Genomic DNA, 24262 nt, shown 5'->3' on the forward strand with positions numbered 1-24262 from the left:
TTTCCTCCACATCTATAGCATGCATTTTCTGGCTTTGCTGCTTGCACCGTTTCATGCTTTTGTTCCTTCCTTTTCCACTGCTGGTGGTGAGGAGGGTTCTTTGGTGCATTATTATTACCACGATTAGAGTTTCCTCCCCGACCACGGCCATGACCACGACTGGGGCCACGTCCTCTTCCACGTTTAGCTTGGTGGAAGTTCGTCTCATTCACTTCTGGGAATGGACAAGAACCAGTAGGTCGGCTTTCATGGTTTTTCATTAATAGCCCATTATGTTGCTCGGCTACAAGAAGATGTGAGATAAGTTCAGAATACTTTTTGAATCCCATCTCTAGATATTGCTGCTGCAGGAGCATATTCGAGGCATGAAAAGTGGTAAAAGTTTTCTCCAACATATCATGATCAGTAATATTATCACCACATAGTTTCAATTGGAAAATAATTCTGAACATAGCAGAATTATACTCACTGATAGATTTAAAATCTTGTAACCTTAGATGAGTCCAATCATAACGTGCCTGTGGAAGAACGACCATCTTTAGGTGGTCATATCTATCTTTCAAATTACTCCACAGTATGACTGGATCTTTAACAGTAAGATATTCCATTTTTAGGCCCTCATCAAGGTGATGGCGTAGGAATATCATTGCTTTGGCACGATCTTGGTTTGATGCCTGATTTTTATCTTTGATGGTGTCTACCAGACCCATCGCATCAAGATGAATTTCGGCATCAAGCACCCAAGACATGTAGCTTTTGCCCGATATATCCAGGGCTACAAACTCAAGTTTAGAAATATTTGACATTATTTAGAAAAAGAAAGTTCGTACCTCTGATACTTTCAAAGTATTTTCTCGAGATGGCAGAGTCTCGTGCTGATAACGTGTTATAAAATAAAGACTGTAAAGTAAAGACAAGTATAGAGAGAAACTGATATATTATTCAACTTCAAATTCATGTACCTAACGAACTGAAAACTCCTCTATTTATAGAAGAAAGGAAGCAGCAGCAAGGCTTTTCTTTAGCTGCTTGTAAGCTGTCTGCATGAGCTGCTTGCAACCTGCCTGTTTAATAAGAAGCTGCTGCAAATCATTTCATTGAGCTGCTTGCAACCTGCCTGCATCAGCTGCTTGTAGATAAACTTCAACAGAGTACTAAATGGATAATCTTCTTCAGGAAGATTATCTATAGCGGAGTAATAAATGAACATCCACAATATAATTATTTTCATAACACAACACACATAGTAGGAAAGATTATAGTTCACTACATAATACGAAAGACTCCGTCCAACTCCATTAATATTTAGGAGTATTATTAAAATTTTCCTTTTAAATTTAGGAGGGAATTTTTTTAGTTAATAAAATTTTGTCTAATTCGCACATAATAGGAAGGTTTCGGTTTTTTTTAGTTAACAAAATTTTCACTAATTCACATCCACATACTTTGATTTTGTAACGGAATGTGAATAAAATCCTTTGCTTATTTCGGATAGCTATGTGGCCAGTGATTTTGCTACTTCGAGTTCATGCATGATTCAAGACTATTGCCAAAAAATTATCAAAGAGAGGATAAAACGTAGTTTTTCGTTGGGATATTAAAACTTTTACGGAATCAAAGTTCTTTAAAAAGAGCTTTACTTTAAAAACATTATAATGTGTTCTTGCTGAAACTTACAAGAAATATGGCAACTTGTGAAACTTAAGGAATTTAATCATAAATTTGGAATCAATTTTAAGTTACATATTGATTGAGATGATTTAGTACTTTTATGGGATAAAGTTTCTTCCTTCATTGAATAACTTAATAAGACTAATAATTAATCATTTAGAACGCATTTTTTTTAAATTTTATTTTATAACTTAAACACAAGTCTAATATCGAGACGAGGCATACGCACAACGCGCGTATTCTAAAACTAGTACCGCTAAATAATGGGTGCTAAGAAACGTTGCTAAAGGGTTCTATTTGAGCCTTCTAATTCTTATTTAAAGTTACTTTTTATCTGTTTTTTCCTTGCTCCTGTTATCTCTTAAGAGGAGAAAAGAAGGACCGGGAAAGATGGCCGATATCCTTGTAGACAATAAATTGCGTCAAGAAAATAATCGAGACCGAAAAATATTGCAACAATTGTAGTATTTAATTTCAGATAGTTTGAGTGGTACAATCTCTATAGATCCTCTGATTCTACTTTTCCAATATAAATTCAAGGGCCTTTGAGCTTGATCTTGAATTTGATTTATCCGTTGCAAATGCTTTGATTGTTGCCACGAATTTTATAACAAGTAGCCTTGATCTTGAACACCTTATATTTGATTTGACTTTATTCTTGATCTTGAATACTTAAAATTTGTGTTGAAGTGCTTGAATGCATGAACACTTGCAATTTGCAGAGAATTGTGGCCTTTGATCCACGAGCTACCTTGTGTCTTCTTGTTATAACTTCTGATCCCTTTTTTGAGTATGAATACCCTTATTTATAGTTGTAGAAGAGAAGAATTGTAATGAGAATAAACTCTTTTCGACCAATCAGATTGAATCGTGACAAAGGCGAATTTGATCGGCCAGAACCTGTCACTTGCACATGTGACGCAATTTCATTGGCCTTTCAATTTTGACTTGGCATGCATTGTCATTTTGACGCGTGGCATGATCCTATTGGCTCTTCTGTTTGACTTGGCGTACCACGTCATTTGACACGTGGCACCAAACTAAGCCTCTAGGAAGATGACATTTTGGGCTTAATGAAATGGGCTCATTACTTTATTCTAATTAAATGGGTTAGCCCAATGGATTAAGACTTATTTATTGGGCGATGTGCACAGATAGCCAGTAATAACACATATATTTACTTTTAAGCTACTGTTTTAAATGTATTTAGTCTTTAGCTACTACTTTAATAAACTTTTACCCGCCCAGATGAAAATACCCTTCTGCTATATAGGATTTTGCTGATACATACGCTCCTTATTCACGATCAGCAGCAGCTCAAACTTACGTGCAGAGAATTGTTGTGATCGTCCAAAATTGCAGAAGCTTCTCTTCCGATTTCAAACTTTTTGTCTAAGTTCAGAATTCAACTTTCTCGTCCAAAATTCACCATAAAATTACAGTAAGTTCTAAAGTTTCATATATCTCTATATGTTTTTGTGTGTTTGTGTAAATTTTTATTTCGTTACCGAAAAAGATGCTAGAAATTTAATTTTTTTTTCTTTTCTGTATTGATAACGTTAAGGACATCGCGTCCTTAACTCTGTGATTGTTCTGTAAATATTGAGGACATAATGTTAAGGATTTGGTGTCCTTAACATGACTGTTATTCTAAAAAATATTAAGGATAAAGTGTCCTATGTTTTGCAACTTGTATTAATAAAGTTAAGGACACGATGTCCTTAACTTCATGACTGTTGTTCTAAATATTAAGGACATAGTGTCCTGTATTTGCAAATTATATTAATAAAGTTAAGGACACAATGTCCTTAACTTTTTTACTGCACACATCAAAGTTAAGGACAGCTTGTCCTTAACATTTACAATGCACACATCAAAGTTAAGGACATCATGTCCTTAACTTTTACAATGCACACATCCAAGTTAAGGACACCATGTCCTTAATATTTTGACTGCACACATCAAAGTTAAGGACATAGTGTCCTATTTTTGCAACTTGTACTGATAAAATTTAGGACATGATGTCCTTAACTTCATGACTACTGTGTAAAAATTAAGGACATATTGTCCTGTTTTTGCAACCTATACTAATAAAGTTTAGGACACCATGTCCTTAATTCTGTAAATATTGAGGACATAATGTTAAGAATTTGGTGTCCTTAACATGACTGTTATTCTAAAAAATATTAAGGATAAAGTGTCCTGTATTTTGCAACTTGTATTAATAAAGTTAAGGACACGATGTCCTTAACTTCATGACTGTTGTTCTAAATATTAAGGACATAGTGTCCTGTATTTGCAAATTGTATTAATAAAGTTAAGGACACAATGTCCTTAACTTTTTCACTGCACACATCAAAGTTAAGGACAGCTTGTCCTTAACTTTTACAATGCACACATCGAAGTTAAGGACATCATGTCCTTAACTTTTACAATGCACACATCCAAGTTAAGGACACCATGTCCTTAATATTTTGACTGCACACATCAAAGTTAAGGACATAGTGTCCTATTTTTGCAACTTGTACTGATAAAGTTTAGGACATGATGTCCTTAACTTCATGACTACTGTGTAAAAATTAAGGACATAGTGTCCTGTTTTTGCAACCTATACTAATAAAGTTTAGGACACCATGTCCTTAACATTTTCACTGCACACAACAAAGTTAAGGACACAATGTCCTTAACTTTTTCACTGTACACATCAAATTTAAGGACGGCTTGTCCTTAATTTTTACACAGTAGTCATGAAGTTAAGGACATCATATCCTAAACTTTTACAATGCACACATCGAAGTTAAGGACACCATGTCCTTAACATTTTGACTGCACACATCAAAGTTAAGGACATAGTGTCCTGTTTTTGCAACTTGTACTGATAAAGTTTAGGACATGATGTCCTTAACTTCATGACTACTGTATAAAAATTAAGGACATAGTATCCTGTTTTTGCAACCTATACTAATAAAATTTAGGACACCATGTCCTTAACATTTTCACTGCACACATCAAAGTTAATGACAACTTGTCCTTAACTTTTACAATGCACACATCAAAGTTAAGGACAACTTGTCCTTAACTTTTACAATGCACACATCGAAGTTAAGGACATCATGTCCTTAACTTTTATAATGCACACATCCAAGTTAAGGACACCATGTCCTTAATTTTTGACTGCACACATCAAAGTTAAGGACATAATGTCCTATTTTTGCAACTTGTACTGATAAAGTTTAGGACATGATGTCCTTAACTTCATGACTACTGTGTAAATATTAAGGACATAGTGTCCTGTATTTGCAACTTGTATTGTTAAAGTTTAGGACATGATATCCTTAACTTCATGACTGTTGTTCTAAATATTAAGGACATAGTGTCCTGTGTTTTGCAACTTGTATTGATAAAGTTTAGGACATCTTGTCCTTAACTTCACGATTGTTGTATAAATATGTCCTGAATTTCCATTTTCTTGACTTGCAGGATGGATACAATATGTACTATAGTTGCTTTTAATGGTAGATGGACTGCAGACTATAAGTATCTTGATCATCAAACAAAGCTTGTTCTAGTACCTGAGGCAATTCGATTTGAAGATTTCATTAACCAGGTATTTGAAGTTATTGAATTGGATAGAGACAAGTTTGAAGCAATGATATGGTTTGATATCAATCTGGGAACAAGCAAGGGAATGCTTGTATCCAAAGATTTAGATCTTCACACATGTATAGAGTTACTAAAAAGTCATTCACTCTTCAAGGGCTGTCGTTTCATTGTTGATATTTCGGAAAGAGTTTTTGATTCTACAAGCACCTTTGAACATGTCAATACAGAAACTCAACAAGACAATCAAGACAAATGCCAACAGATAATGGAAATATATGTGGTTGAAGCTCAACCAATAATTGAAGAGGTGCTTCAAACATTTGATTCTATTCAAGTAGAAGGACAAAGCATTATAGAGATTGACAACGAAAAAGCTTTGGGTATTCAAGTATTAGAGAGTGCACCGGTAATAGAAGAAGTTGCTGAAAAAACCTTTACTCAACTAACTAGACAAAGCTCAAATTCGAAACAAAAAGAATCCCCAACTACGATATTAAGAGAAAATGCTTCGTTGGATGAAATAAAAGTGGGATCAATATTTGACAAAAAGAAGAGTATAATTAACTATTTTTCCAATATAGCAATTAAAGGACATTTTGAATTCAAGGTTGTTAGATCAAGCTCAACAAGATATTCGTTAAAATGCAATGATGATAGGTGTGGGTGGTGTGTGCGTGCTTTCAGAATTAAAGATTCAACACTATTCAAGATAGTAAAGATTGAGAAAAATCATGACTGCTCAGTTAACACTATGAAAGCTGATCAAAGGCATGCAACTTCAAAGTTGATTAGTGGTTACATTATCGACAATCTTTGAGACCCAAGGTTTGAAGTTACACCAGCCTTTGTCATGGCAGAAATACAAAAATTGCATGGACTAGACTTTGGTTATCACAAGGCGTGGCGTGCTATTCAACGTGCTTCAGCTTTAATAAGAGAAACTCCTGAAAAGAATTATGAATTATTGTCTTCATACTTGTATATGATGAAAAGTAAAAATTCGGGAACATACACTAACATAAAGATAGACGACAACAATAGGTAAACAATCAAAAAGAGTTTATTAGTCTGTTTTATAAACTTTAGGATATGGTGTCCTTAACTTGGATGTGTGCAATGAAAAAGTTAAGGATATGGTATCCTTAACTTTGATGTGTGCAGTAAAAATGTTAAGGACATGGTGTCCTTAACTTGGATGTATGCAATGAAAAAGTTAAGGATATGGTATCCTTAACTTTGATGTGTGCAGTAAAAATGTTAAGGACATGGTGTCCTTAACTTTAATGTGTGCAGTGAAAATGTTAAGGACATGGTGTCCTTAACTTGGATGTGTGCAGTAAAAATGTTAAGGACATGATGTCCTTAACTTGGATGTGTGTAGTGAAAAACTTAAGGACATGGTTTCCTTAACTTTGATGTGTGTATTGTAAAAATTAAGGACATGTAGTCCTGAACTTAGAGCTACAAGTTAAAAAGTTAAGGACAGGTAGTCCTGAACTTAGAGTTACAAGTAAAAAAGTTAAGGACATGTAGTCCTGAACTTAGAGTTACAAGTTAAAAAGTTAAGGACAGGTAGTCCTGAACTTAGAGTTACAAGTTAAAAAGTTAAGGACATGTAGTCCTGAACTTAGAGCTGCAAGTTAAAAAGTTAAGGACAGGTAGTCCTGAACTTAGAGTTACATGTTAAAAAGTTAAGGAAAGGTAGTACTGAACTTAGAGTTACAAGTTAAAAAGTTAAGGACATGTAGTCCTGAACTTAGAGCTACAAGTTAAAAAGTTAAGGACAGGTAGTCCCGAACTTAGAGTTACAAGTTAAAAAGTTAAGGACAGGTAGTCACGAACTTAGAGTTACAAGTTAAAAAGTTAAGGACAGGTAGTCCTGAACTTAGAGTTACAAGTTAAAAAGTTAAGGACATGTAGTCCTGAACTTAGAGCTACACGTTAAAAAGTTAAGGACAAGTAGTCCTGAACTTAGAGTTACAAGTTAAAAAGTTAAGGACATGGTGTCCTTAACTTGGATGTGTGCAATGGAAAAGTTAAGGATATGGTGTCCTTAACTTTGATGTGTGCAGTAAAAATGTTAAGGACATGGTGTCCTTAACTTTGATGTATGTAGTGAAAATATTAAGGACATGGTGTCCTTAACTTGGATGTGTGCAGTGAAAAAGTTAAGGACATGGTGTCCTTAACTTGGATGTGTGTAGTGAAAAACTTAAGGACATGGTGTCCTTAACTTTGATGTGTGCATTGTAAAAGTTAAGGACACAATGTCCTTAACTTTGCTGTGTGCAGTGAAAATATTAAGGACATGATGTCCTTAACTTGGATGTGTGCAGTGAAAAAGTTAATGAGATTGTGTCCTTAACTTTGATGTGTGCAGTGAAAAAGTTAAGGACACGGTGTCCTTAACTTTGATGTGTGCAGTGAAAAAGTTAAGGACATTGTGTCCTTAAATTTACTGTGTGTAGTGAAAATGTTAAGGACATAGTGTCCTTAACTTTGATGTGTGCAGTGAAAAAGTTAACGAGATGGTGTCCTTAACTTTGATGTGTACAGTGAAAATGTTAAGGACGTGGTGTCCTTAACTTTGATGTGTGCAATGAAAATGTTTAGGACATGGTGTCCTTAACTTTGATGTGTGCATTGTAAAAGTTAAGGACATGGTGTCCTTAAGTTTGATGTGTGCATTGTAAAAGTTAAGGACATGGTGTCCTTAACTATGATGTGTGCATTCTAAAAGTTAAGGACAAGTTCTCCTTAACTTTGATGTGTGCACTGAAAATGTTAAGGACATTGTGTCCTTAACTTTGATATGTGCAGTGAAAATATTAAGGATTTGGTGTCCTGTATTTTTAACCTTCTGTTAAACTGTATTTTCAGGTTTCTTTATATGTTTTATGCATATGCATCATCAATAGCTGGTTGGAATTATTGTAGTCCAGTGATTGCTGTTGATGTAACTTTTTTGAAGTCAAAATATCGTGGTGTTTTAATAACTTCAGTTTCAAAGGATGCAAATAACCAAATATTCCCACTAGCCTTTGGAATTGCAGAATCTAAAAATAATAATTCCTATGAGTGGTACTTTTGTGAGCTTCGCAATGCAATTGGGAGCCGTGACAATTTAATTTTTTTATCGGACAGGCATCAATCTATTGCACATGGCATTGCAAAGGTATATCCTTAAAGCCACCATGAGATTTGTATCTATCATTTGGAGCAGAACCTAAAGCGAAGGAAAGTGAAAAGTGAGGTCATAAATTTTTTTCAAAGTGCTGCAAGAGTATACAGGCGCAAAGAATTTGATCTATACATGTGAGATATAGCAAAAGTTGATAAGAAGACTTTTGACTACTTGATAGAAGAACCACCGGAAAGCTGGGCACGTTCTTGTAGTCCACGACGAAGATATGACATGCTCACAACAAACATAGTTGAGTCAATGAATTCTGTGTTATTAAAAGAAAGGGAGTTGCCTATATTAAGAATGATGGATTTCATCCAAGTGAAGCTACAACGTTGGTTTTATGAAAGAAGAAATGAAGCAGAAGGAACTTTTTATGACGTTTCTTGTTGGGTAGAAGAGGAATTGAAGAAAAAGATAGATTTAGCTTTTACTTTAAATGTAAGTATTATGTTTTTACTTTAGCTTATTATTTTAATGATAATTTAACATAATGTACTAACTTATAGTTTTTCAACTTTGAAGGTCTTCCCTGTTGATTCATGGCGTTCTAGAGTTGAGGAAGAAGGAATTACTTTCTTGGTGGACTTAAACAAAAGAACATGTGATTGTTTTCAGTTTCAATTTGATGAATTGCCATGTATACATACAATTGCAGCTATCGAGAAGAGAAACATCAAGAAGTCTAATTTCTGCTCGGACTGGTACTTAAAGGAATCTTGGCTGAAAACATATGAAAGATAAATACATCCTCTAGGAAATACAGATTGTTGGATTGTACCAGAGAGTTATAAGTCACAAATTATTAAACCTCCAGATTTCAAAGTCCCGCCATGTAGAAGGCAGAAGAAAAGGCATATTCCAGCTACCGAATCATCAAAAATAACATTCAAATGTAGTCGTTGCAGAAGAATTGGTCATAATAGAACATCTTGTATATATTCTCCGGCAGTCCATCCATTTTCAAGGAAGCATAGAGAATAATAGATATATCCACTTATGTTTATCTACTCTTTTAAGTTTTTGCTATAAATTGGATTCATTTAGATTGTTTTTATTTGAGCAAGTAAATATTAGCAGATGGTTATATAAAAGATGTTCTGAATTTTCAAAGTTTCTTTGCACTTACTTGCTCTTTGTTTCTTTTTCTTTTTCTGGGAGTTCAATTTACCTTTGTCGGACCAATTGTTGTTTATGGGATTTTATTCTTGCCGTAAGTAAACAAGAAAGTCCTTTTCTTTATATAATTTGATGCCTGCAACTTGCTACATCTTTATTTTTAAAATGAGATGGGTACAAGTAAAACTTAAGGACATAATCTTTTACAAGTCCTGAAAATTTCAAGTATGAATATAATATTAAGGACATAAATTTCTAAAATGTCCTTAAATTGTCCTGAATATTATTTTCATCCTTCAACAAATCAGGATGTTTATGAACATAATGTCCTGAAGTTCTACAACAATCAATGTATCTTTTGTTATATCTCTACAGATTTAATATAAAACTGGCAATTTAAAATGGACAAATCAGTAGTTATAAAATTGACATCTGCAGCTTGCTAAACACAACTTGCTACATCTTATTTTTAAAATGAGATTGGTACAAGTAGACTTCAGGACATAATTTTTTAAAACGTCCATTTGAAGTATGAATCTAATATATAGGACATAAATTTCTAAAATGTCCTTAACTTCTGAAAATCTCAGTTTATTATCTATATTCCAGAAGTTTAGCACATTTTAAAAAATATGTCTTGAATATTATTTTCATCCTTCAATAAATAAGGATGTAGTTAACAGATTCTGAAGTTCTACAACAATCAATGTGTGTTGCTTTGAATTTCTAAAAACTTCAAGAAAATTTAATCAAAGATTGGCCCTTAAAAACTGTGAAAAAAATGGACAAATCAATAGTTAACAGAAAGAAAGAAATTAATAACACGATGCCTTCATATTACTGCTGAAACTGTAATTTAGCATAGCTGTGACCAAAAAATTATGCTATGCAAATAAAATAAAGTGCCTTGTGATAATTTACAGGATATTTCAGAATTCATATGGATTCTTTACAGCAATTTTATACCAATTTCACTACAGCTGACTTTCTTTACAACTACACTACAACTCTTTTGGACAGAAAGTTTCATTTTCACTATCATAGTCGTCACCGACATTTTCTGGTGGTGTATCATAATCAGAATTTATTTTCCACTCTCCATGTGCCCAAAGATTTGCTGTAAGTACTTTTCTGAAGTTTGATATGTCCTCAGGTTGGAATTTCTCCACATCCTTTCCCATCATCAACAACTCCACATACTTGATTAGGAATGCACCACAATCAGTCCTAAGAAAAATATAGAGTCAATTAAACAATATCTTTAATAAAATAAATCTAAAGTACATATAAATTATATAGCAAATGACAACACGTACGATCCAGTTTGGTGTGGTGATCTTTGCCACTGAATATCAAATTTGTTGAATGCATTTCCAAAAGACTTGTGATTTTTCTCAAACTGTGCGAACTTTAGCAAGTGGGGGATCATGCGTGCATACATTTCAATGTGTTTCATTCCTTGCTCATATGGCTCACTATATATGGAATCGTACACATCAATCTTTCTCTCATTCATGTCCAATACCCCCAAAAGAAAATGTGTCACAACATCATTATCTTCTGAAGGAAGCCGACATGGAAAAAAGATTTTGTCAACCTCTGTCCAAGCAATTCCACATCTACGATTGTCACCCCACACATATGGTGTGAGAACCAACTGATTATCATCACACCAAAATAAATCTGAAGCATCTTCATTGAAATCCTTATACACAATTAGCATATAGTTATCAAAAAGTATATCTGTAGTTGTGCAACGAAAAGGATGGGGGCAAGGGTGGTAGCATTCCTTCTTTCTCAAATAATACAGGGCAATGTCAATATGCTTCATAAAAAGGCAAAAAAAGAAACAAAATCCATCAGTCATAAATAAATAAAAAATAATAAATTAAGAAGAAAGAAAACAAATGCCTTGTGAATTATCAAACCTTATCATCAAGTACAAAGCTACTATCTGCAAGCTCAAGGAAGAACATTTTTCTACTGATTTTTTGATGGTACAATTTATATGGATTCTTTCTCATACCATTATCCTCAGCATATATATCAGTTTGTCCCTTGAAAATTTTGAAAATATCAAAGTTAGAAAGTTTATAAGTTAGTTCTCAATTCCTAATTAAGGACTCTTGGTCCTGAAGTTAGAGTTGCAAACTCAAAAGTTAAGGACAGGATGTCCTTAACTTACAGTTACAAGTTCAAAAGTTAAGGACACTTGGTCCTGAACTTAGACTTACTAGCTCATAAATTAAAGGACAATTAGTCATGAACTTAGAGTAACAAGCGCATAAGTTAAGGACAATTGGTCCTGAACTTAGAGTGGAAGTTCAAAAATTAAGGACACTTGGTCCTGAAGTTAGAGTTACAAATTCAAAAGTTAAGGACATGTAGTCCTTAACTTACAGTTACAAGTTCAAAAGTTAAGGACACTTGGTGCTGAACTTAGACTTACTAGCTCATAAATTGAAGGACAATTAGTCATGAACTTAGAGTAACAAGCGCATAAGTTAAGGACAATTGGTCCTGAACTTAGAGTGGAAGTTCAAAAATTAAGGACACTTGGTCCTGAAGTTAGAGTTGCAAATTCAAAAGTTAAGGACAGGATGTCCTTAACTTACAGTTACAAGTTCAAAAGTTAAGGACACTTGGTCCTGAACTTAGACTTACTAGCTCATAAATTGAAGGACAATTAGTCATGAACTTAGAGTAACAAGCGCATAAGTTAAGGACAATTGGTCCTGAACTTAGAGTGGAAGTTCAAAATTAAGGACACTTGGTCTTAAAGTTAGAGTTGCAAATTCAAAAGTTAAGGACATGTAGTCCTTAACTTACAGTTACAAGTTCAAAAGTTAAGGACAAATGTAAGCAATTAAGAAATAATGAATACATTTAGGGACTTACACTTTTTTGCGACCTTTCCATTTCTCCTTGCCCAACCACCCAATGAATTTCTTCAATAAGTTTTTATCATCTTTGGCATAATGAAACATACATGTACGAGTATATTTTGATTTTATCCAGCCTGTATACTTAGGAGTATTTTCATTGTGTGCCATCGATGTTTCTCTTTTTCTTTTCTGTTCAAAAGGAGATTTTAATTGCCAACTAAGCTTCTTATTCCTTTTCCCTCGACCAAGCTCTTCTTTAACATTCCTTCAACCTCCATAGACAAACCCTCATCAATGCTCATTTGTGTAGTCGGAGAAGTAGGAGTAAGAATAGCAAATGATGGACCATCAAAACCAATACTATCTCTCTTCCTTTTCCTAGTATATTGGTTAACGACTTCATTTTTGTTTTGCTTTGCAAGCAACACTACATATACATTAGTTTGCTGCAAGTCGTCAATTCTATGAATTGTCAAATGAAGAGACAAAAACTAAGGACATAATTTTTGAAATGTCCTGACAATTTGAATTATGAATACAATATTAAGGACACAATCAATACTTGTGTTGGCCACGCTGCCTTCTTGTATTTCTTTAACAGATAATAGTGTTGACATATTGCTTGCATTTTCTTTATCTTGCAACTGTTCTCCATGTTCTTCGATTGCAAGTTCACAAGATTCTGCAAAATATTTACAGGAGCTAACACAATTAGTACTTATTACTAATCTTTTATTAAAACAAACATGTATAAGATGAAAAAAAACTCCGTCTAACCTTTTGCAACTGTCAGGATTATGCCAGTTAAATTATTATCTTGACTAGCATTTTTTTGGCTTCCAATATTGTCTGTAAGAGAGAGAGGTGTAGAGATATCATACGTTCCTTCTATACATTTGCAAATAATCTCACTTATGCTTGTTCCTTGGGTATTTTCTATGTCTTGAGATTGTCCTCCACTTCTCTCTTTTGAAATTTCATCATCATGATAGTCCACTCCATCTTCTTTCCTTGCAGTTTCAAAAGATTCTGTAACATTTACAATTAATACTTGTTACTAATAGTTTACTAAAACTAACATTCAACATGTCATGAAAATTCCATCTAACCTTGATTGGCATCATTTTGATTTCCAAATTTCTCTTTAAATGAGAGAGGTGTAGATAGATCATATATTTTTTCAACACATTTGCATACAATCTCACGTATTCTTGTTCCCAATGAATTTTCTAAATCCTGAGATTGCACTCCAGATTTACAAATTATGTATGTTACACTTGTCTCTTTTGGATTGTCCTGGTCTTGACATTCCATTCCATCTTGAACTTGCACTCCATCAAAAGATTCTACACACATTTGTAATCACAAAAAAGTTTATATGTATTATGCTATTGAATATAAATTTCAATGATAACAAATTCAAAAACTGTATCTAACCTTTCCCAATTTCGATGCCAATATCAGTTTCATCTTCTAGATGCGCATCTCTATAATCAATGTATCTTTTAGATGCGCATCTTATGGATTAAAAAGTTAAGGACAGGTAGTCCTGAACTTAGAGTTACAAGTTAAAAAGTTAAGGACATGTAGTCCTGAACTTAGAGCTACAAGTTAAAAAGTTAAGGATATGTAGTCCTGAACTTAGAGTTACAAGTTAAAAAGTTAAGGACATGTAGTCCTGAACTTAGAGCTACAAGTTAAAAAGTTAAGGACAGGTAGTCCTGAACTTAGAGTTACAAGTTAAAAAGTTAAGGACATGTAGTCCTGAACTTAGAGCTACAAGTTAAAAAGTTAAGGACAGGTAGTCCTGAACTTAGAGCTACAAGTTAAAAAGCTAAGGACATGTAGTCTTGAACTTAGAGTTACAAGTTAAAAAGTTAAGGACATGTAGTCCTGAACTTAGAGCTACAAGTTAAAAATTTAAGGACAGATAGTCCTAAACTTAGAGCTACAAGTTAAAAAGTTAAGGACAGGTAGTCCTGAACTTAGAGCTACAAGTTAAAAAGTTAAGGACATGTAGTCCTGAACTTAGAGCTACAAGTTAAAAAGTTAAGGACAGGTAGTCCTGAACTTAGAGTTACAAGTTAAAAAGTTAAGGACATGTAGTCCTGAACTTAGAGCTACAAGTTAAAAAGTTAAGGACATGTAGTCTTGAACTTAGAGTTACAAGTTAAAAAGTTAAGGACATGTAGTCCTGAACTTAGAGCTACAAGTTAAATAGTTAAGGACAGGTAGTCCTGAACTTAGAGTTACAAGTTAAAAAGTTAAGGACATGTAGTCCTGAACTTAGAGTTACAAGTTAAAAAATTAAGGACATGTAGTCCTGAACTTAGAGCTACAAGTTAAAAAGTTAAGGACAGGTAGTCCTGAACTTAGAGCTACAAGTTAAAAAGTTAAGGACGGGTAGTCCTGAACTTAGAGTTACAAGTTAAAAAGTTAAGGACATGTAGTCCTGAACTTAGAGTTATAAGTTTAAAAGTTAAGAATATGAAGTCCTAAACTGAGAGTTACAGGCTCAAAAAATTAAGGACATGTTGTCCTTAACTTAGAGTTACAAGCACAGAAAATAAGGATATTACCTTGATGTCATTTTGAATCCTTTTTTCTGATAAAGCTATTTTTTGATGTATTCTAGTACATTCTACCTCCATATCTTTTTTGAACTTCTTCGATAATCTCTGAATCAAAAACCATAAAAACAAAAAAAGTCTCTTAAGCAAAAATAAGCAAATAAAAAACTAATGGTATTCAAAGACAGAAAACCTACGTTAACAATTTCCTTAAGCAAGACTTCATCAAATTGTGTTGAAGGCATTGAACTTTGATCTTGAGACAATGGCACATACACACTAGTGGGCTCCGCATCTACTTCAGAAGAAAGAAATGGTACCATCTCGAGCAACTGATACAACTATTATATAAGAAAAAAAATGTAAGTATTCAGAACTAAAACACATAAACAAAAAAATAGCTAGTAATCCTGTTAACTTACTTTTTCATTATGGAAGTACTTTTTACATAGGGTGTCATAATGTGAAGATTTTATATCTGAATAACATAGTATCCGGGGGAACCCACATTCTCTGAAGTTCACAAATTGTTTTTCCTGAAAAATTGGGAATACTTCCATAATCCAAACACAGAAGGCGAAAGGGAAGCCAAGTATAGTATAACTATCTTTCTCTTTATCTCTCTCTTTCTCTTTCTCATTCTCATTCTCATTCTCATTCTCTGAAGTATTTTGTTTGAGCTTCAAGCAGCTCTTCAATGATTTTAGTAACATTTCATAACAAAGAGAGCCCCAATTGAAAGAAGAGCAGAGTTCATCGTCATCTACGATTTTTATTACCCGCTCAGACACATTCCGATTCTTGCGCTTCCCCATCAACACAGATTCAACAAAATAAATTGTTGCCAACTTCACCACATCGTCATGGCTGCCTACAAATGATGCAGTTGTACCATATGGGTGACTAGTAATAAAATGCCACAAATCGCCTAACTCGATTCTATCCTTTCCAGGGAAGTAGACTTTCAAAAGCCTATTCTCTCTTTCACCTAAAACTTTGAAGTCCACTAAAGAAGAACATTTCAACCCAGTAATTATCTGGAATGCTTCACGTGTAAACTTCACTTCATGATCAAAAACCTTGAATGTCATTGAATGCGAGTCATTGCTTATAATTTCTGAAAGCAACACACAATGAATAAGTCTACCACAGAACTTCACACCTTGTAATCGGAAAAAGTTTTCGAAAATACCATCCCTCAACTTCTTCCATTGCGTGTTCGACAAAAAACTTTTTATTGTTTCCTTATACTGAAAATCTCCTTTCCAATAGCTCATCAAATTACGCCAATCATCAAACTCGAAAATACGATCTCCTTCCATTACCACACTACAAAGAAGGAAATAGAACGTAAACATTAGGACTATTTTTTTGAAATGTCCTTAATATTTAAACTAAAAAACTAAAATCCAGGACCTAAGTAGATGCATCTTTAATAGAAGAACAGTAAACTAAACTTAGCTTACAAATTCTTAGGACTATTTTTCTGAAATGTCCTTAATATTTAAACTAAAAAACTAAAATCCAGGACCTAAGTAGATGCATCTTTAATAGAAGAATAGAAAACTAAAATTAGCTTACAAATTCTTAGGACTATTTTTCTGAAATGTCCTTAATATTTAAACTAAAAAACTAAAATCCAGGACCTAATTAGATGCATCTTTAATAGAAGAACAATAAACTAAAATTAGCTTACAAATTCTTAGGACTATTTTTCTGAAATGTCCTTAATATTTAAACTAAAAAATTAAAATTCAGGATCTAATTAGATGCATCTTTAATAGAAGCACAATTAACTAAACTTAGCTTACAAATTCTTAGGACTATTTTTCTGAAATGTCCTTAATATTTAAACTAAAAAACTAAAATTCAGGACCTAATTAGATGCATCTTTAATAGAAGCACAATTAACTAAAATTAGCTTACAAATTCTTAGGACTATTTTTCTAGAATGTCCTTAATATTTAAACTAAAAAATTAAAATTCAGGACCTAATTAGATGCATCTTTAATAGAAGCACAGTTAACTAAAATTCCTAAATACAGCTAGCTTACAAATTCTTAGGACTATTTTTCTGAAATGTCCTTACATAATCAATATATTGATTGAACCACAAACACATTTCAATACCAAAAGGTTCTCAATAACTTTCTCACAAAAATCTGCACCTTATTCCTCAACGAATCAAGTTATAATCATTATTTTGGACATTTCACACATACTTGATAACAAATACAATATTGATCACGATTAGAGATATACAAAAAGAAAAATGCATAAAAGCAGAATCGAAAACATACCAGTACGCTGGTTCGCTACAGAGAAGATGACAAATGAGAAGAGATTAAGTTGGACAAAGTATACGCAGATAATTTTTGTGGGCTGGGCAGGAGCGATGTTGAGGGAGCGAAATTTTGGCTCTGAACTTCAATCGAGAGAAGAGAGTTGCATGCAGAAATGATATTGAGGGAGCGAAATTTTGCCTATGAAATTTTGACTCTGAACTTAAATTAGAGAAGCGTATAAAGGAAGGGTTTGGGAATAAAAGAAATAGAAGAAAGGGTAAAAATATCTTTTTATATTAATTTTAATAGAGTAGTGGCTATTTTTGCTCAATATTAGAATTGGTGGATAAAAAATAAACACTACCTTATTTAGTGGCTACCACACACCATTTTTACTTATTTATTTAATCCATATATATTGGACTAAAACATCTTGAATTAAAAATATAATCCAAACTTATCGATTTAGATTCGATAAAACTTAAATATTTATAAATGTCCCTACTTCAAAACTTGTCGGGTGTGAGTTCATCAAATGTCCGAGACAACGCTTGAAGTATTAACTTGATTCTCTTTGAGACTAATGATAATCGAAAGAAACTTGGTCTGCACTTGATTTTAAATAACTCCACACATTGCAAGTATCACGAGACCAAGGGAGATGATAATTATCATTATTGATTGTCATGTCATTCTTTCAACTTCTCGTTGAACAATTTCACTGTGTGGGTCCACCACCAAATTTGACAAAACTCTCCCTTAGGAAAATGAAATTTCTTATTTTGATTGGTTAGAACAAAACGACTTGCAGTAAAGATTTATTCACAATTGGACATGTGGAGCTTACCAAGTATACATGTTGCTGAAGTGACTTAAATTCTTTGCCGACAGAAACTGTGGAGACATGCACCAGTTATTTAAATTTTAAACTACTAGTGACGGGCTGGCGCGTGCCCAAACCTAATAACTTGGCAATTTATAATATTATTTTATGAAAATAATGGATTATTTTTCTATTGTGCTATGATCTATCCATGAATTTGCGTTGAATGTTCAAGCTTATTAGTTCCTTTGAAGTGATTTTATAAGAAGTTCGAAATGTAAGATTTTTGTACAAGACATGTTGTCTCTAATGTATGCAAAGTGTTGATAAACAAGTACTCCCTCCGATACACAATAAGTGACAATTTTACCTTTGGCACACCCATTAAGGAAATACGAGCTCTTAGAGAAAAGAAGATGTATTCACTAAATTAGTTTTAATTAATTGTTATCTTGACACATTGAAATATGTAAATAAGGGAAAAAATTAAATTAATTCATTCTTGATTATGTAAATGGATACTTATTTTGGACCAAAATAAAAGGTAAAATAGTCACTTATTATGGACCGGAGGAAATAATAATATCTATTTTCGGGATCCAATTAAAGAAAATAACGAAAATAGAAAAAGAGAAACAAAGAATGATATAAGTATGTCAAACCAATTGCAATTTATGTGATTATGATAGTATTCTAACTAATTTTCTACTTCTCACCTTTTGTAGGACAAACTTTTGTGATCAATTATTGAAACATTTTATTTTATTGATCTTACCATATGCACCTCACATACCAGATAAGTTTGGTCTTGGCATACGAGCTCCTATGTGAGGTAAGTTTTTTCTCCACGAGGTAAGTTTTTTGTTAATTTTAGATTTCACTTCATTCTTCTTCAATATCTTGCCCGCCAGGCAGATCATAAGTTTTTATTGAAGTTATTACTACAGAACTTGTTAGGTAAATTCCTACTACAGTCTACAGACCTTGTTTGGTGAAGTGACTGACAGATGCAAGTATATGTTAACCAAGCAGAGCCAACAAGAATTAAACAGTAACTTTGTTTCTAGTTGAACTAGTTAGTAAAACGCATAGTAGTGATAGATTGTTGAAAATAGAAAACAAGCCGAAAGGGAGAAAGATTTATTGTTGAGTCTTCCGACGGCCAATATTTACATCAGAGGACTAGTATGCGTTACTGGCTAGCAAAATAAAAATTTACAAGCCAAAAAGTTACACAAACGCGCATCGTTCATGTTTTCTGCAATATTTGAAACAAACGGATATCAGTAATGGCAAGTGGTAAAGTGTATCTGGAATAGGGACCGGCTATCAATTGCATTACCTTTGACACACAGGCATGACGGCCATCAGAAGATGTACAAGCAAAGCAACTGGTAGTCCAAAGCTTTTGCAGCTTCCTCTTTTACAGACAAGAGGAAAAATGTATGCAGACAAAAGTTTCATCTATAAACATAGAATGGGAAGCAATGTGCCCTTTTTTATACTTGTAGTTTCTCTGAGTTACTTTTTCTCTATGTTAAAGAGAGTTAAGAATTGAAAGTTGTTAGACTTTACTGGCCGAAGAATGAAAAAGTAGAGAGAGCGTTTACTAACCTTTATTTTTTCTTAGGAGGGGCTTCGGGTTCGATTTGTTCTGTAGTTAACTCTTTCTTTTTCAACTCTTTTGTGGCTGCAACATCTTTTTCAGTTGTATCTTGAGGAGTCTGTGAGTAAGATGTTGTCGTGCATGTTCAAGAGGCAATGACTGTTTCTGCAAGAGGAGAATGTGCCTTTACAGACCAAGATATTAGTCAAAGTAATGTACTTTCAATCGAAATAAATGTTTTAAGCGCTGTGTTGTAATCGACTAATATTATAAATACAATGCTAAGAAAATTTCATTGTAAAGATGCTGTAAAATAGAAGAGGACATCAAACTCAGTAAGAGTGATATATGTTGTTATATCAACATCAGTGGGAAGAGAAAGTTGAAATAACTGAAAGAACCTTGCACATGTCAGGAAGATGCATCAAGAGCGTAAAACCAAATAAATTCGTTCTTCCTTAATTTGCAATTTTAGGTTTTCGTGCCGGTTCACGTAATAACATAGGTGGTCTTTTATTATTTCTGGGAATGAGAGGAGAGAGTGTAGGCTAAAACTGTCAGCTAAAGGTATAAATATTCGTTAGCTGAAATTAATTTGTGCAAGCCTTTGTCTTCCCATTATGTCTGGAATAGTGTATTTTTGATAAGGGGGAACTTGGAACCAACAATAATTGAACATAGATATTCTTTTATGAAACATCTACTAAATTTGATTTACTTATTTCAGGCTACTTGGCCCATTTAAAACCACTTGCTGACATTTCAAAAACAATATGGACCTCCTCTCAGCATAATAGCCTAGAATGTCTTTCCAAAGTTATAACTTGGTGTCAACAATCTGTGTTAACACATCTTTTCTGTATCTATACGATATAGTAAATCTGCAGAAACGGCTAACAAAGTTTCTTTTATTCTCAGTGACAACATACCTTTATAGCGATTATTTCATAGATATGTGCAGCGATCGCTTCGAGAAGTATCTTTACTAACTGGCCTGATAATGTTGCAACCGCTGATCCACTGTCGTTTTCAGTTACAACCTCAAAATGGGTCCTAATACACAATTTATTCTACATTATTTGATTTTCAGAATGAGAGAGATAGCTTTTGGATTAGACGATGCTATATTAACGTATATTAATGAGCTTTGAGTCCAAACCGTACGTGATACCTGAGTATTAACACCGCAAGCCGGTTGCAGCTCGCATAATGAACAATTTTATTCTCTTTATAGTGCTTTTGTATTGTCACCCGCAATGTGAACACATCAACTCATAGAATTCACGGTCATCAACTGATAGCGACATTTCACCTTCGATGTGAAAGAGTTGTATTTGTGAAGGGGAGAAGAAGAAGTTTCATTGAGTTGTAACTGCAATGCTAATATACACATATTAGCATGTATTTAACACACATATAGGAGACTGCCTCTGAATCTCTGCAATTGGTACATTGTCATCGAGTATTGGCACAAGCACATGTGATTAAACTATTTGCAGAGAACTTCTCTGGCCGTATCTAGCCAATATATCTTTGTTTTCTCCAACCCTGTAAATTTCGAAACACCAAGTAAATTTAAAATGATCTTAAATAAGCTGCAAGGAGTTTTGGATAGGCAGAAAAAATATGAATCGATTGTTTCAACAAGGAACCATTGAGTAAGTAACAACAGTAATACCAAATAATTGACAGAAAAAACAAGCAGACAAATACACGTCATTAGCAATCTAAAGTTGTTTAACAGAAAGTAATAATTCTTAATACACACAATATAGCATTAACTCATTTCTCAACTAACCTTCTCTCTATCAGAAGCTCTAGAGGAATAACGCTGAGAGCATATATATCACAGTTAAAAGTTATCATGCAAAATTATTCAGCTCGCTAAGTTACATACATCAATAGAAATATTTTTACATCATTTTTCTGAGAAACTCCCCCTATATATGCCAACTGCTAAACAATACAATAATAACATTAACTTGCTCATGTTCTCTCTGTCCATTAAACGTAGTCCTTTATTTCGTATATTGGATCTGCAAAATGGCTACTACGTTAGAGAAAATAACCAACTTACTAATGTAGTAATTGCAAATTTAGCAACGAATTTTCTTCTAAGTCTCACCTAAATTTGTCTCCTTCAACAATGCATCTTGGTAATTAATCACATGTGAAATTAGTTTCAGCATATCACCATTAAAGCTTAGATACATTTGGAGGAGAATATAATCTCACTTTTAGCTAAAAGTCGAGTCTTATTCACTTGTTTTCGGATTATGTCAAGCACCTTAGCTGCATCAAAGTTCATTCCCTTTGTTATCTTTTTTTTTTCAGATTGCAATTCATAGTATGAGTGCTATTGCAATTAGAAAACCTATGTTAAAAATTTTCGTAGACAACTAAACGTCAAACAAAAGGAACACACAGTGGAAGAGGTTAATTTATTGCGACCCAAAAGATACCACAGAAGTTAACTTGAATGCAATATAGTTCAAGAAGATATCAATGAAGCTAAATAGGGTCAAACTGTTAGAAATTTCTAATTAACTGAATACGTCAATATTCATTTTATATCGGTTCATAAGTTCTCCAACTTAGAAATATGGTGAATTTATTAGTATGACTAAGTTATACCTGCTGACAGCGATAATCCTATATTGGACATTTTGTTAGTAAAGAATGCATAACAGTTCTTTACGGATACAAAGAAAACCTAAGTTTCAGCAACCTGTGCATCTAGCTTGCTTCCACCACTGTTAGAAACCTGCGCATCATGTGAGACAAAGAACATGATGTAAATAGACCAATAACATATACAGTTCCGTAAAAATCATATGTATTTTATGTCAGTTGAACGGAAATGATTTCGTTTAAAAGTTAGATTCACGAAATGCTAAAACATATCAGATAACACCTCGGACCAAAAGAATGGAGTTTGAGGACGTTTTTTGGTACGGTAGAAATATTTCTTTAAAAAGATGCCACTTGCATATATCAAAGTAGACTAACGCGGCATGACCTGTACAGTTTTCTGTAATTTGGAAGAGTCAATTAGTTTTTTGGCCTTTTATAAATTTGTTTTTAGTTTTATGACCCTATCTCTTTTTTTACATATGAGAGATTTACTTTTACACATAAGAGATCTTTCATTTACACATAAGAGATCTAAAAAAGATATTTTCTTAAATTCAACATTGTAAAAGGCCAAGAAGGCCTAAAACCTCAATTTGGAACTGGTGACCTTGCTGGGAATATATATTGGTCCATGTGTTTTTTGAAATTTGTGCACCGAATACATATTAAAAATACGAAAAAGGGTCAGAAATGCCCCTAACGTATTAGAAATGGTTCAAAAATGACCTCCTTCCACCTATGGGTTCAAATTTACCCTTAATATTATTTTTAGGCTTAAAAATGCCCCTCTCTTAACGGAAAGATGAAATGGCATTGATGGACATTTTAATTAAACATGTAGCATTTATTTAGTCAGGAAAAAAGTAATATTTGTTTTTACTAAAAACTGAAAAAACGAAAATATTTCAGTTTTGATGTACTAACTCATTAGAAGAACTAAAATATATAAAAAAAAATGAACTCAGAAAGCATATGGACAAACAAGGAAGGAAGAAGAAGAGGAAATATTTTTTTTTCAGCTTTTACAAAAACATTGCTTTAGAAAATTGCTTTTCAGTTTTTTTTTTTTTTTTTTTCAGTTTTTACAAAAATATTATTTTAAAAAATATTTTTCAGCTTTTTTAAAACAGTTTTTTTGTAAAAACTGGAAATTTTTTTTTTCATTTTTTTTCAATTTTTAGTAAAAAAAAAATCACTTTTTTCCAGACTAAATAAATGATACATGTTTAATTAAAACGGAAAAGGGTCAGAAATGTCCTTAACGAATTAGAAATAGCTCAAAAATGCCCTCCTTCTACCTATGGGTTCAAATTTGTCCTTAATGTTAAAATGCTCATAAATGTCATGTCATCTTTCCGTTAAGAGAGGGGCATTTTTAAGCCTAAAAATAACATTAAGGACAAATTTGAATCCATAGGTAGAAGAAGGGCATTTTTGAGCCATTTCTAATACATTAATTAAGGGCATTTGTGACCCTCTTCCGTTAAAAATATACTATATTTTAGAGCACAAACAAGACCAAAAATAAATTACCTTTTGTTTGGCTAATAGTGTTTACCTATTAGGCGATCGTGTATAAAGATGGACAGAAACATTTTTTATGCCTAAAGAGAAACCTAACTAATCCAACTTTATCATTCTTTGTAAAGTTCTTTTTTTGGTTCTAGGTTATATGAAATTTGAAATTGTAGTTCAGTCATTCTCATTGTATGTGACAATAAGATCGATATAATATAATTTGATGCACAACCTAGGCTTATTTTGTTGAAACGGTAGGGGAAGTAATCAAGTAAACACAATGGTAGCATGTCACAGTATTTGGTTATAATTTTTTGTTTGTATTTTTAGTGAAAGTAATCAAGTAAATAGAATGGTAGCTAAC

The 24262-nt window shown here is 33.1% G+C and overlaps 2 protein-coding genes and 2 long non-coding RNA genes across 4 annotated transcripts; 1 reads left to right on the forward strand and 3 right to left on the reverse strand.

The window, feature by feature from the left end:
* The first annotated feature begins 6124 nt into the window (after positions 1–6124).
* LOC138910189 (protein FAR-RED ELONGATED HYPOCOTYL 3-like) lies at positions 6125–8461 on the forward strand. Its single transcript, XM_070201411.1, has 2 exons — positions 6125–6315; positions 8155–8461. Exons 1-2 carry the CDS (start codon positions 6125–6127, stop codon positions 8459–8461), a joined length of 498 nt encoding a protein of 165 aa, XP_070057512.1.
* Positions 8462–10578: 2117 nt separating this feature from the next.
* LOC138910190 (uncharacterized) lies at positions 10579–13586 on the reverse strand. The gene is made up of 7 exons (XM_070201412.1): positions 13538–13586; positions 13240–13491; positions 13002–13144; positions 12708–12908; positions 11506–11634; positions 10894–11402; positions 10579–10804 (listed from the first exon to the last, which is right to left on the reverse strand). Exons 1-7 carry the CDS (start codon positions 13584–13586, stop codon positions 10579–10581), a joined length of 1509 nt encoding a protein of 502 aa, XP_070057513.1.
* A 175-nt stretch (positions 13587–13761) lies between these two features.
* LOC138910665 (uncharacterized) lies at positions 13762–15624 on the reverse strand. Its single transcript, XR_011415812.1, has 3 exons — positions 15455–15624; positions 15042–15373; positions 13762–13808 (listed from the first exon to the last, which is right to left on the reverse strand). It is a non-coding gene; the product is annotated as an uncharacterized lncRNA (long non-coding RNA).
* Positions 15625–19180: 3556 nt separating this feature from the next.
* Positions 19181–20108, reverse strand: LOC117281224 (uncharacterized). Its single transcript, XR_004511840.2, has 2 exons — positions 19483–20108; positions 19181–19398 (listed from the first exon to the last, which is right to left on the reverse strand). It is a non-coding gene; the product is annotated as an uncharacterized lncRNA (long non-coding RNA).
* Positions 20109–24262: the final 4154 nt, after the last annotated feature.

This window comes from Nicotiana tomentosiformis, chromosome 4 (genome assembly GCF_000390325.3).
Source record: "Nicotiana tomentosiformis chromosome 4, ASM39032v3, whole genome shotgun sequence".
Lineage (NCBI taxonomy): Eukaryota > Viridiplantae > Streptophyta > Magnoliopsida > Solanales > Solanaceae > Nicotiana > Nicotiana tomentosiformis.

Excerpts from the sequence above, each read along its gene's own strand:
- LOC138910189 (XM_070201411.1), top strand. The coding sequence starts at position 6,125 with ATGGCAGAAATACAAAAATTGCATGGACTAGACTTTGGTTATCACAAG. Across the intron at positions 6,316-8,154 it reads AAGATAGACGACAACAATAG|GTTTCTTTATATGTTTTATG; the intron begins GTAAACAATCAA and ends CTGTATTTTCAG.
- LOC138910190 (XM_070201412.1), bottom strand. The coding sequence starts at position 13,586 with ATGATGCCAATCAAGGTTAGATGGAATTTTCATGACATGTTGAATGTT. Across the intron at positions 13,145-13,239 it reads AATCCTGACAGTTGCAAAAG|AATCTTGTGAACTTGCAATC; the intron begins GTTAGACGGAGT and ends AATATTTTGCAG. Across the intron at positions 11,635-12,707 it reads GAATGTTAAAGAAGAGCTTG|GGACAAACTGATATATATGC; the intron begins GTCGAGGGAAAA and ends AAAATTTTCAAG.